The 12,455-nt window shown below is 42.3% G+C and overlaps 1 protein-coding gene across 1 annotated transcript; it reads right to left on the reverse strand.

Annotated features, from left to right (window-relative positions):
* Positions 1 to 44: 44 nt before the first annotated feature.
* On the reverse strand, positions 45 to 10,963 carry tmem86a (transmembrane protein 86A). The gene is made up of 3 exons (XM_029523650.1): positions 10,826 to 10,963; positions 5,352 to 5,616; positions 45 to 5,011 (listed from the first exon to the last, which is right to left on the reverse strand). The coding sequence occupies exons 1-3, from the start codon at positions 10,844 to 10,846 to the stop codon at positions 4,584 to 4,586; spliced, it is 714 nt and encodes a 237-aa protein (XP_029379510.1). The 5' UTR covers positions 10,847 to 10,963; the 3' UTR covers positions 45 to 4,583.
* Between the last annotated feature and the right edge of the window lie 1,492 nt (positions 10,964 to 12,455).

Below are 12,455 nucleotides of genomic sequence, written 5' to 3' on the forward strand. Positions count from 1 at the left end.
TCTTAAAGGAAACAAGAAAATCAGAACAGGAGTTTAAGTCGAACTTGCATTGTTATTGCATTTATTTCTTCAATAGATATTCACATTCATAGCAGTTTCACTACAGCAAAGAAACTATTTAGTCTCTACAGTCATGGAAGAAATAAATCATAAAGTGAAAATCAAGGACAACACAGTAAAGTAGCATTGAATTTAAAAATGTTCATAAATTGAAGTCTTGATGCATTGTGATGGGCCTTCTTTAAAAAAAAAAAAATCATCTAAAAAAGGTATTTATGGGAAACAAACCCACCGCTAAAAAAATACACATATTTTCTGAAACACTTTAAGAGATCTGTAACACTTCAAGATGCCTTTTAAAGAAAAATGCATATTCTCTTACACAAACATGTGTAACTTTCATTAAATATCAAAGCTGTCTTTACTTTCTCTTCTCATTCTCCTAAAGAAAGAATAAAGGAAATATGAGCATATACTTTAAAGAATACAGTACATAATTGCTTTATTTTAAATACGATAGCTGTAAGGAGACAATAACTGGCCTTAATCTGGGTTCAAAAAGTGCTGTAGGTTCAGGTTAGTATTACAAAGTGAAGCTGATTTATTTATTTATTTGTTTTTTGGGATACATGTTCATTATCGTCGGAGAGAACTGTCAGTCATAATGTTGTAAACTCCTCGGTATGTACGGTCTGTACTTTTCCATCACTGCAGGTAAGTGTTGATGTAGGGGGTTTATTTCAGCCTTCTTGTCATGCATGAGTACAGCTACAAAAGCTTTACAACTATGATTTGTATGCCACCAACTGCACGATAATGAGTACAGCACGTTAACAGCAAAGGTTTCAAATCAAACATCACATTAGACTTCAGCAAAAAGAACGATAGAAAACTTAAAATCAGAGGGTTAGGGTTAAATAGCCAAATTATGCAGAGGACCATACCGTGAGCCCTTTCCACTACCAAAGCTACTTCTTTCAGCTCTTTATTCACAGTGCAGGTCAAACCACACTTGCCTCCCACAGCTCACTCAAGTCCCTTTTTATCTGCATGCACAAACCTCAGAACAACAGGGCCGTTGACAGGCTGAGGTAAAGTGATGCACCTGCTGGCCTGCCATCTGCAGGGAGACTGGATGGCAGCTAACGGGGAGGGGGTTCCCTGTGTGTCGCATTTCACCTCCTCAACTAATTTCAGATACTGTATCGCTCAACAATAACCTTCCAAAGAGGAGAGTCAGAAACCCTTGTGCACCTGTCTCCTGCAAAACAAAAGGTTGTCTGATACACGAGACAACTCCAGCACTAAAAATTGCAAGTTTTCTTTTATACTTTCATCTTGGGTTACCTGTGGCCAAGTGAATTATAAATAGAAACAAAAGAGGAGTAACAGAATGAATATTTCAAACCAAATCCACGACACAGGCTTAATGACTACTTTACACGACGCTGTTGATCTCGTACTCAGAGATGGAAGTCATGGATATTTTCCAAAGTGTGGGCTGGCTAGAAAAAATAATCTCAAAAATACTTCAAAGTAAAGCCTGTCTTTTGGCGTGTAGCCACTGGACCAGTGGAACAAAAAGTCAGGGGGCATTATGAGGCAGAGGACAAAGAAAGCAGAGCTTACATAAATTGCCCACATAGTTGGGATGAGTAAGACTGTTTGACTCAATCTCGTCACCCCCTTGCAGTTTTACTTTTGGCTCATGTTTTCTCCTCATACTCCTTATCTTCCACTAAGCCCTGATTTATGACAGACAGACTGACAAATGCCTGCGGGGTGTCTCGCAGCGCAGAGCTTTATGTTTACTGTTAACATGTTTCTGCTGATGGGTTGGATGAGGTGAGAAGAGGGTAAAGACTGCTGAGTGGGACTACACCACAATGCTAGTAAGACAAAATAAAACATTGGGACAGAAAACAAGCAGTCTCAAAGACAGAGAGATGAACCAATTCTCACTGACAAAGCAGAAATATTGAGCTGGCAAGCATGCTGACGGACCGAAAGAAGATTGTGGAACTATCTCGCAAAGCAGCAGCAAAAATAACTACTTGGTCAGAGAGTCTTTGTCCTGGTCAAGCTAAGACTGCGGCTGTTTGAAAAACCCTTGATGGGTGTCAACACCATTGTCTGCCTGCAGATCTGCCATGGTGGCCGATGTGATGCATGAAAACATTGTGATTTGCATGTGTGTCTCTTTTTGTTCATGTGGGTTTGTCGCTGACAGCCGTAACGGTCATTGAGCCATCAGAAGGAACACATATTGTCGCTCTGTTTCAGTCACATGCACATATGTTGTATCAACTATAACTATATAATGTGCAGGTGCATTAAAAACAGAACCTCCCTTTGTTAATAATTATCAGCAACTGAGCTTTCAGCTTACATTTAAATTATTTTCTTTCCCATTTATAGATAGATTGTAGATCAGAAGGTGACACTTACACATAATATAAGTTGAAAGGAGCCATGTTCAGCTCACAACTTAGGTAACTTAAATTTAATGTCCTGCAATCTGAATCTACCTAATCTAATTTATAGTCATCCTTAGATGACAACATTTACGTATTCAAGGGAAGCTATAAAATACATGAGGAAAGGATTAAGGGCCTTGTGAGAATACATTAAAAATATCCCATAGTGTGTCAACTCATAAACTTTGATGGCTAACAGCATTCCTGGCCTTGAGTTAGTTTGGACCGGTTAAAGGTGTACATATACCACCATACACCATCCACTCAACAGCCAAGACGAAGGTAATACGCACACGCTCTCGTTTTCACAATAAAAACATGCATGTATGACATGTAGACATCCACAGAAATAGGTAAAGAACATCTCTTCTATTAAGACACTTAACTCTAATGTAAAATGTTTGGCGAGGCCAAAGCCAATGAAAGTTGAGAGCTTGGAGTGTGCGATAGATGAAAGACGAAATACCAGCCAGCCTGTTAGGGATTACCTGAGGTGGATTTTACAGGATTAAAGCTGATGAAAGGTGTCCTGTGAGACAGACTTATTGGGAAAAAATGGGATAACCATAACCTTCACATGAGAAGCCGGTTCCCATCATGTCCATAATTTTCTTTCAGTCAAGCTGCCCCAGGGCTTGTTTGTGTGTCAGTGTGTCGTTATGAGAAAGTGAATGCACTCTGAGGACAAAAGCCATCAACCCCCCCCCCCCACTCACTCACACTCACACACACACACACACACACACACACACACACACACACAGTCAATAAACAGAAGAAAAAGGTTCCAGCTAGTCATGCAGACCTTTCGGTTCAGTCTCCAGAACATGGTCGCAGGGGAATGACAACATGAGTTCACTGATCTAGTCCAGCACTGAGAACCCTGTGGACTTTTCCTAATAACAAAACCAGCAGGAGCTGTTGGTGTCAGGTGTGTGTGTGTGCGTTACCGTGTGAACATTTGCACAAGCATTTCTTAACAAAACTGCTGCCAGGCAAAATGCAGCCAGCAGTTCACACTAAAATGAGAAGCAGGTGCACTGTATAGTATGTTACAATGTGCTCGGTGGCTGGCTATGAAAGTTTAGTGAATTCTCTTTGTGACCGCAGGAAAATGTCAATAAAATCTCAGCAGGAAGAGTTGAGCTTCCACTAACAACCTCCTCTGACTCCCACTAAAGATACAATACTCAGTGGCTGCTCAGTGCTTTCATGCATTATTCCATCCCTTACCTTTCAACCTCATTGCCTGGTTTTTGTCTCTTTTTTCTTCTCCAGCATATTTAAGGACATCATATTGGCAAATAAAACCCCAGGAGAGGCTGTATTGTAGATTTGGTAGGGGGTTAATGCTAGAAAACAGAGGCAGTATGGCTGTCCTTGCAATGGCAGGGACTGCAGATAATAAAACTGGTTTGGATATGCTCCTGACTTTAAGAATAGCACCCTTAATTCAGGGAAACACAGAATGACAGAAACCAAACATCGGCGAGTCAGTAAAAAAAGAAAAACTCCCTTTTTAACAAAGTCTCTGACAACAAAACAAACAACTAAATAAGATGTTATATTGTATTATTGGACCACAAAAAATTAAAATGTGTGTAGTCAGTGTGGCGACTGTGCGTGATGGAACTGCGTGGAAAACGAGGTAAGAATGTTACTCAAACACACAGAAATGCAGACACACACGTACTCCTCAAAAGGTCCCAAGTGACATGTTCCCCTTAAATTAAAACATAAAGGTTAAACTAAATTTATATTATCTATCAAAGCAGGTGAATATTACTACTCCTGCCTCGATAGTAACTGGGTTGAGAGACAGCCTTTGTAGGATCAGAGGAAGCAAGTTGTTGGGAGAAGCAGAGAAAAATACTACCGTGTGGTAAGAAGACAGGCGTGAGACTACCAAACTAATGTGTGACAGCCATGTGTAGGCTGTAGTAGGCCAGTCACCATGGTAACAACAATGTGCGGGTACCGCATTGAGATGGTGGCTGAGGGTTGGGGATCTGGCAGAGAGATGTGTCCATGATCACGCAGGGCAGCAGGAGAGTTGGCCGCCACCTTTCCAGCCTCGTAGGGGGTCGCTGCGGGGGCCGGGGTACTTCATGTTCTCTTCCTGGCAACCTCCACGTCCTGGCACTCGACAGCCGAGAGCGCTATCAACATCTGGGCAGCATAGTAGGTGGCCATGATGATGGCACGCGAATGGGGCACGGGGAAGCAGAATTTGTTGACAGCAATGGTGAGGTCGGAGACCATGAAAAGCACGGCGCCCAGGCAGGCAGACAACTTGGTCCAGGTCCACAGATCGTTGGCCAGCTGCAGGCCGGCAATGGCCCTCCAGCCCATGAAACCAATCAGACCAATGTAGACAGCCACCAGGTAGGTAAAGGGGCCAGAAAGGTAGGGGTACAGCAGGATGTAGCTCAGAGAGGACACACCTGTGATCACTAGCCCAGCACACACGTTGAGGGGTTTCATCCCGAAGGCAGATGAGTAGAGGATGTGGGTGATGGCAAACATCAGAAGGCCTGTAAGACATTATATATTTATAGATATATACATAAATAGAAATATTTTATATCCAAATATAGCTGATGCGAAATAAAGCTTTGTTAAACAATCACAAATTAAAGTTTAACAAATGATGAAAGCTCATCTAACTCATAAGGAATTAAATGACTATTTTTGATTATTACTACTAGGTTGTTTTATTTATTATTTTTTTTATTATTATTCATTTTCTTTTATTGATTATTACACCAAAGAAATTATCTGAGTACTGGTTGAACCTGGAGTTTAGTGTATAAACCCTGATGGATGTTTAAAAACGAAAGTCCAAATAACTCAGCATGTGAAGTTTCTCCTCACCGTGGACGAAGTAGCCTTGCTCCTGCCAGATGAGAAATGCATCACCCAGAGCTGAAAAGATGAGGCCAGCCAAGATCTTGCGGGCGCTGGAGTGCGCCTCAAGGAAGCTGAATCCGTGGGCCAGTAAAAAGACCCACAGGCAGAAGATGGGCAGACACTTGATCAGAGCACTGAACCATGATGGGCTCGAGGTAGGCAGCCACAGGACAAAATATACACATGTTGCCTTGAAGAATGGAACCAGCTTAGGGCCCTCACTCTTCACCTGAAATTAGAGCCAACATTCACATCGTCAGCTGAGTAATAGTGAGTTGCACTTACATCAAGTAATTTTATCACCCGAGAGAACCTGATATTAATGCTTAGTTTTATTTTAAGGGCTTTTATCCCAAGGCAGAAGCTGTGAAATGTTTCACAGGAAGCAAAAGTCTCGCAGGAGTCTGAACTCTGGTGTACAGCATCTCACGCTTTATTCAAAAGTGAGACCATTGAAGTTTAAGCACTTCTCCTTATTTGTGGGAATGGTTTAGATTCAGACTGGAGTAACTTTGAAGCTTGCTTAATGTGGTCACTAGTTTACATCACTGTCTCAGTAATGCCCGTGTTTAGTGGCTGACACGGCAGAAACAGAAATAACAAGCATAAAGGGAATTGCAAAAAGCTTGCACATGGTTTCTTTGACTTTGAGTAACCTTTACTTTTTTCCAACCTTCTTCTTTGTATCTCATGCGCATGAGAAAATGTGAAATATTAATTTCTTCCGCCCAGCTGTGTTACCTGGCATATTTCTTTCTGTCCAAACAGATGAGGCCGGACAGGATTACAGGAAAACATGAAGAGAAAGGTGAGGCAGTTTCTCAATACCACCCCAATGATCACCCCCTATGGTTCTGAGAAAAATTCTATTGGCCGACAGCAGAGAAAATGTCTGGTATTAAATAGCAAGAAGAGAGGAAAGGCTGATTTGGAAGAGAGCCGATTTGAGTGAGGGTTCAATAGAGCTCGCTGGAGGAGAGGTGGGGAGGATACGAGTGACACGGGAAAGGAGAAAAAACACAGAGTCCTAGAACAACAGAAAAAAAGCTGATAGGTCTGATCAAGAGAGGCTATTTGATAGAGATGACTGTTTTTCAGCTGTGCTTTTGCTTCACTCCTTGCAAAAACTTGTGGTAAAGTAAAATGATGCAGTGAAACGTTCTGGTATAAGCAGCCAGTGCAGAAGAGAGGAAGCAGGAGGAAGCTAGAGGAAATAAAGCCTTTCGTGGATGGAGGGGGCAGCGGGTGACATTGGGTATTCACATGACAGCTGGAATTAGGAATGGGCAAGTGAAGAAAATGAGGGGTCGCTTAAGTTCATACAGTTTATGCTGTGTGCTTTATTGCATAACTGCCTAATAAAATAGCAGGCCAAATTACACTACAGTACACTACAGGTACAGTGTCTGTTTGATTTCAAAACTGTCCTTGTTTCCCTGATATGACTAAGACTCAGCAGGAAAGCAAAAGTCTTCACACGCTTCACATATCACAAGCGTGTTGAGACAAAAAGACACAAAAAGATTACACATTTTTCTTCATCCAAGAAATGGGCCGTTAGACTGTCATTATGTAGCCAGCAGGATGTTCACAAATTGATTTGTATGTTCTTCCTAAACATGCTACAAAACGGCCAGGCAGTTTTAACCATTTTCCTAAAAAGGAAAAAGGTTAGCACTTGAAATTCTGCATCGACCCAGAAATAAAAAGTAAGGATGCACTATATACCATTCCTCTGTGTTATTAAGATTATATGAGGCTCCAAAATGACTTTGAGAAATGTTCAGAGCCACAATGCGACATTTTATTTTCAACTAAGCTCCCAAAATGAGGAATTCTATTCCCAAATATACTGACAGTTTCAACTGCAAAACTGATTGTAGTACCAAAGTATACTGAACAAAGAACCTTACTGATCCAAGTAGCATGAGAGGAAACTTTGTGCTAAGGTGAAACTAATATTACGTGTCTAATGTGATCTAATGCACTCAAGCTCACTCAGTGATATACTTAACCTGGCATTCATTAGACAAATGGAAACATAAAAAAGACAAAAGCAATTGTTATGGAAACGTGTGTGTGTGTATGAATAAGCTTATGTTGAATCTATCTTCCCCATTAAGACCAATGGGTGCCAAGCACAAGAGACAACCCTGGCAGCACTCCCAGGCAAGCCAATATCATAACACTATCGGGCCACTAGTGGCTACTTCAGCTTTGGACACTGGAAAAACATGATACAACTTCATTCTGTTGTACCATTCAAAGTTGGTTTTAGATATTGTCATTACACATCACACTGATCTTCAGGCTAAAGCCTGACAACATATAGGCTCAGTGATACAGGATCACAAACACTGATCATTATCCATAGGGGGAAAACTCTCAGAGGATGACTGGATCAGTGGGGTTTGGTAAGATGGTTGGAAAAGTGAATACAGATCCTGGGGGGAATGCAGTAGGCTGTCTGACACTTATATAAGTTTGTTGTCCTATTCATGTGGCCAAGCCATACTTGACAATTTCCCTTCCCATTGTTTGTCCTGTAAACTCATTGCATCTACACAATAAGATATGGGCTGTTAGATGAGAGGCAGAGAGACAAAGCATTGGGGAAACAGTTATGCATACAAACACAATCTTTTAAAGTCATATTAGAAATGTTCACTTTACTGTATCATCAACTGGACCAGCAAGTAAAATCACAAGCAGGTTATTTTCAACGAAAAAAAGCCTTGAATCTGAATGATTATAATGCCCAGTTTTATAATAACATGAAATTGTTGTTCTCTAATTTATGTCTTTTTTTCCCAATGAACTACAAAAGTGACTGCACCAAATGTTTCCATCAAGAGGGTTTAACTGTGTGCTGAAATTCACTGTGGAGCAGTGGAGCAGTTCATGAATTGGTTTTAGTTCTCTGAGGTTCTTTCCAGCTCTCCCATTCAACATCTTGTATCTAAATGAGATTGCTGTCTTTGTCTTGAGGAATAGTATTGTCTCAGCTGTAACCTACTCATCAGTTAGTCTGCATAGACACAAAGGAGGACATTAGCAACAGCTTTGAGCTGTGTGTGACAGTCAGCTGTTGTCAGCAATAAAGCGCACAGCAACACTGCCCAATTTGGGCGGCAAACAAAATGAATCATTGTGTTATGATGTTGCCATCTGAGTGATCTCGATATAATTACGGGCTGTTTGCAAAGGTGCTGGGCACATACAGCTGTAGGCTGTAGACACCTGCCACTGTCCCTAGTTAAAGAATAATATAGTTAATGATTGACTCTATTTGAATGGTTACTAGCAAGCAATAGGTTGTTTTGGTAGAATGAAGGGATTGAATGACCCCATTTCCCAAAGACAGATGAAATTCAAGATTATGAAACAAAGAATTCTCACAAGCAAAGAGACGCAATATTTCCTTAGTCACGTTAAACTACAAATCTTACAAGTTCTGCAAAATTACTCAAAATGTCAACGTTAAATTGTTATCTATAGTTCATTAATTTGCAGAATGAGTGACACATATCATTGGGCATTTATTTATTTCAAAGTTCTTGTAAATGGCCAAGTGATCAGCAACCTTTTCGAGCCAAATTCATCTTGGAGCTGCTGCCCAGGAAGGAAGCAACTGTTTGCCTCTGATGCCTCTGCAGCAACAAAGAGGAAGCAACAAATGCACTGACGACTATTCAACCGTACTGGGTCATTCATAAGCTGTGTCAGAAATGTGATACAGGCAAACATTTTAGAGACCTGTAAAGGCTTGTGTCCTTAATTTGGCAGAGAGGAACTGTAACTTAAGAAAGTTCCAGGCCAGGACAGCTGGTATGTGAGTCATAGGACAAAGGTATTTCTATGCAGCATCACACACAACACTGTTTTCCTTCCATCTTAAAGCTGCTGTAATGCCGAGGATAAGCTGAGGCCGGTCAAAGGCAAGCAATTCATTAGCACACAGTATAATAAATGTGTTTTGAAGACATAACTAGAGTCTGCTTTCCACAAATAATTGGGCTTTTTTTAAGTAAATGTGTAATACAGAGATCAGTAAAAACTGTGTGATGCCAGACGCCTCTGCAATCATATGAATAAGAACAGTTTGTGCTGGTCTGCCACTGGAAGCGCTCTGAGGGGCTGATTCTATACCAACTGTAAAGGACAAAAGGTGTTAAATTCCCCCATGAACACATCAAGCTGTACACATGGTGGCGTGGAGTGAGACAGCGTATTTTAAAACTTTGACAGTCAAAATAGATGCATGACATGGAAATGTAATCTAATGGAATAATGGCTGCTGCTCACAATGTTGTTGTTGTTGTTTTTCATCTCTGAGCAAAGAAAGTGTGGACACAAACATCTTTGACTACTGATGTTTTGGAGTTATTATTTTGAGAATTTACCTCAGGATGACAAACAAAATCAGGAAAAGTGAAAAGTGGGGGAAAAGTCTCATGCTCAAATGTAACTATACACCTCAACTGATGGCAGTGAGGCAACCACTTTATATGACAGGCTACATACACCAGGATTTACTACGGGCCAGGTCGCACCACAGCATACATTATGGTTCCTGTAAATGGGATAACTCTTCATATCAACTCTGTCAAAGTAAGAGGACACCCGGGGCTGGTTCAATTATTCCTTTAGCCATGTATTTTGGTTTTGAGCATTTGTTGTTGGTTTTTCTTTGTTTGTTTGTTTGCTTGTTTGGCCCAGGATGACCACTTTCCTGCAGTGGCATTCTTTTGCTCATTTATAGAGCTCATGTATGGTCTGAACAACAGAGTCTGTGTGAAAGCACAGCGACTGCAAAAGAGATGAAAAGCACGCAAGCCACAGCACGGCTGCGCACTGCGCATGCGTTGCCGAAGGGTGCAGGAAATAAAAAAAAGTACAAACAAAAAAAAAATTGTCACATGACAGGGTTTGCTTTTGTTTAGTGGGGGTGGAAATTTGTAGAAACATCCATCTGTATGTAGATGAGCGTGAAGAGTCACCGTTAAGAGGAGGGAATATCCAGGAAACGGGAATCCTGGAATTAAACCCCCCCAACAGATCCCAAACTCATCCAGCCGGACAGTGTGAACTCTTGACATCAGGGTCACCTGGATGGACGTTTTGAATTACCCCCAACAGGATGAACACTTCAGACTGGGGGGGTTAATTACATTATCAGCCGAGGAGCTCGAGCTTGGCCTCTCGAGACAAAGTCTGACTGCGGCTGTGATGCTAAAAATAACGAGGCGGATAAAACCGTAAAGGTTTACATGAGCAGCTGCAGGCGGCCGGAAATGAAGACCCGTCGACAGAAGCATCAGGGAGTGAAGAGGACCCCTGTGCTGTTGTGTTGTTATCATGAAGCTAAACCAGCCACGGCCGTTATCCCTCCGGTTAACGTGTGACAGTGTGGAAGCTGCTGTGGAGTTCATACTCACCACGGTCACCGGAGAAACCATGATGTGTCCCGCAGAGGAGGAGGGGGTTGTCGGCGTCGGTGGCCGGTGATAAATGTGTGGTCTGAAACGGGTTTCTGACCTCCTGAGTTTAATCCGCTGTGTGAAGGATGCCGATTGTTTTTGTCTTCTCTCCGGTGGGCGGAGCTGACGTCCAGTCGGAGGCGAGAGGACGGCTGCCGGTGGGGGCGGGGCTTTCGCTGTTGACCAATAGGAGCAAAGAGCGGTCGTGGTGGACGGCGGGGGGAACGCCCAGATGGGAGGAGCCATCCTGCTGTTTACATATCGGAGCAGATGGCCTTTATTTACATTTTACAGAGATGGCAGCCCTTGTAAGAAGCTTGTTTTTTTTATTGTGAGCCGACAGTGTTGTTTTAGTGGGCCAGATCGAGTGTTAGAAATCAACCAGGAAGCCTCACAAACATCCATTTATTTGGAGTTAGTCCTTAATGGCCATATTGCAAAGACCACAACCTGTTGATGCGGGATGTTGTCCGGTTGAGTTAAACTATTAATAGAATGAGAGTAACACAGCTTCCCCTCTCAACAAACTAAATTCACCAGCCAATCAGCAGGAGTGGAAAGTAAATTTACTTGAGTACTGTACTTAAGTAGTTTTTGAGTATCTGCGCTTTACTTGAGTATTATTTTTTACTTTTACTTTCACTGCATTTGAAGGACAAATATTGTAATTTTCACTCCACATTTTACATTTCTACTGATGCTCTCTGTTACTTGCTGTTTTTGCGCACACCCTTTTAACGATCAGCTCATTCTTCATTACACATCGTGGCCGTATTATTACCCGGAACACGCATTAGCTTGTAGCCAGAATTGGGATGTGTTCTGTGGCCATCACTTAGAACACGGTCCAACTCCTTATCACTCCCAGCGGGAGTGCTTTCTGCACTGAGTAATGTCCCGGTCCTTGTGTGTGTTGTTGTGTCTGAAGCGGTGGAGTACTTCTTGGGGCCAATATCTTTGCCCCTTCCCCCAGACCCTCCCGTGTCTCTTACTCTTTTACCTGACTGCACCCAGAGCCCTCTCCTCTCTGTCTCTTCCTCTCTGGTGGAGCTACCAAACTCAGCATTTTATGTCAAAGATAACGTTTTGTGTCAGGCTTTAATACAAGCTAGGCTAATGGACGTTAGCATTAGAGCTGGCCAGTTAGCTTACGTTACAAGCTAACTGCGCTGTTTCTTTCCTTGCTCTACGTTTCTCGTCCACAGTCACCGTTGTTTGGAAAATGTGTTGACTCTTTATTTTCTTATTCTCTTTTCCTTTCCTTTCTGATCACCGGACTGATGCTGACTGGACATTTTCCTACCGAACTTCAGGCAACAGAAATCAGCCTGGCATAGCAACAGTAACCAAGGGGGGCGGGGGCTTAGCGAAGGCTCGGTGACCAAACCATTTGTTGGGGGTGGGGGGCAGATAAAGTAAAGGTCATAACCTTAACCGGTTAACCTAACCGTGTTCGGCTGCCCGCACCGGAAATCGAACCGCGTCTCTCTGGTCCGGTCTGGTCTCTTTACCATTTGTCTACTATCCGCTTTTCCTTGCTGTTGTTTTCCTAGCTTGCTGCTAAATACAGGTGTGGTAATATGGGTAG

Source organism: Echeneis naucrates, chromosome 16 (genome assembly GCF_900963305.1).
Source record: "Echeneis naucrates chromosome 16, fEcheNa1.1, whole genome shotgun sequence".
Classification (NCBI taxonomy): Eukaryota; Metazoa; Chordata; class Actinopteri; order Carangiformes; family Echeneidae; genus Echeneis; species Echeneis naucrates.

Excerpts from the sequence above, each read along its gene's own strand:
- tmem86a (XM_029523650.1), bottom strand. The coding sequence starts at position 10,846 with ATGGTTTCTCCGGTGACCGTG. Across the intron at positions 5,617-10,825 it reads TGGTTTCTCCGGTGACCGTG|GTGAAGAGTGAGGGCCCTAA; the intron begins GTGAGTATGAAC and ends CTCTAATTTCAG. Across the intron at positions 5,012-5,351 it reads GCAAGGCTACTTCGTCCACG|GCCTTCTGATGTTTGCCATC; the intron begins GTGAGGAGAAAC and ends AATGTCTTACAG.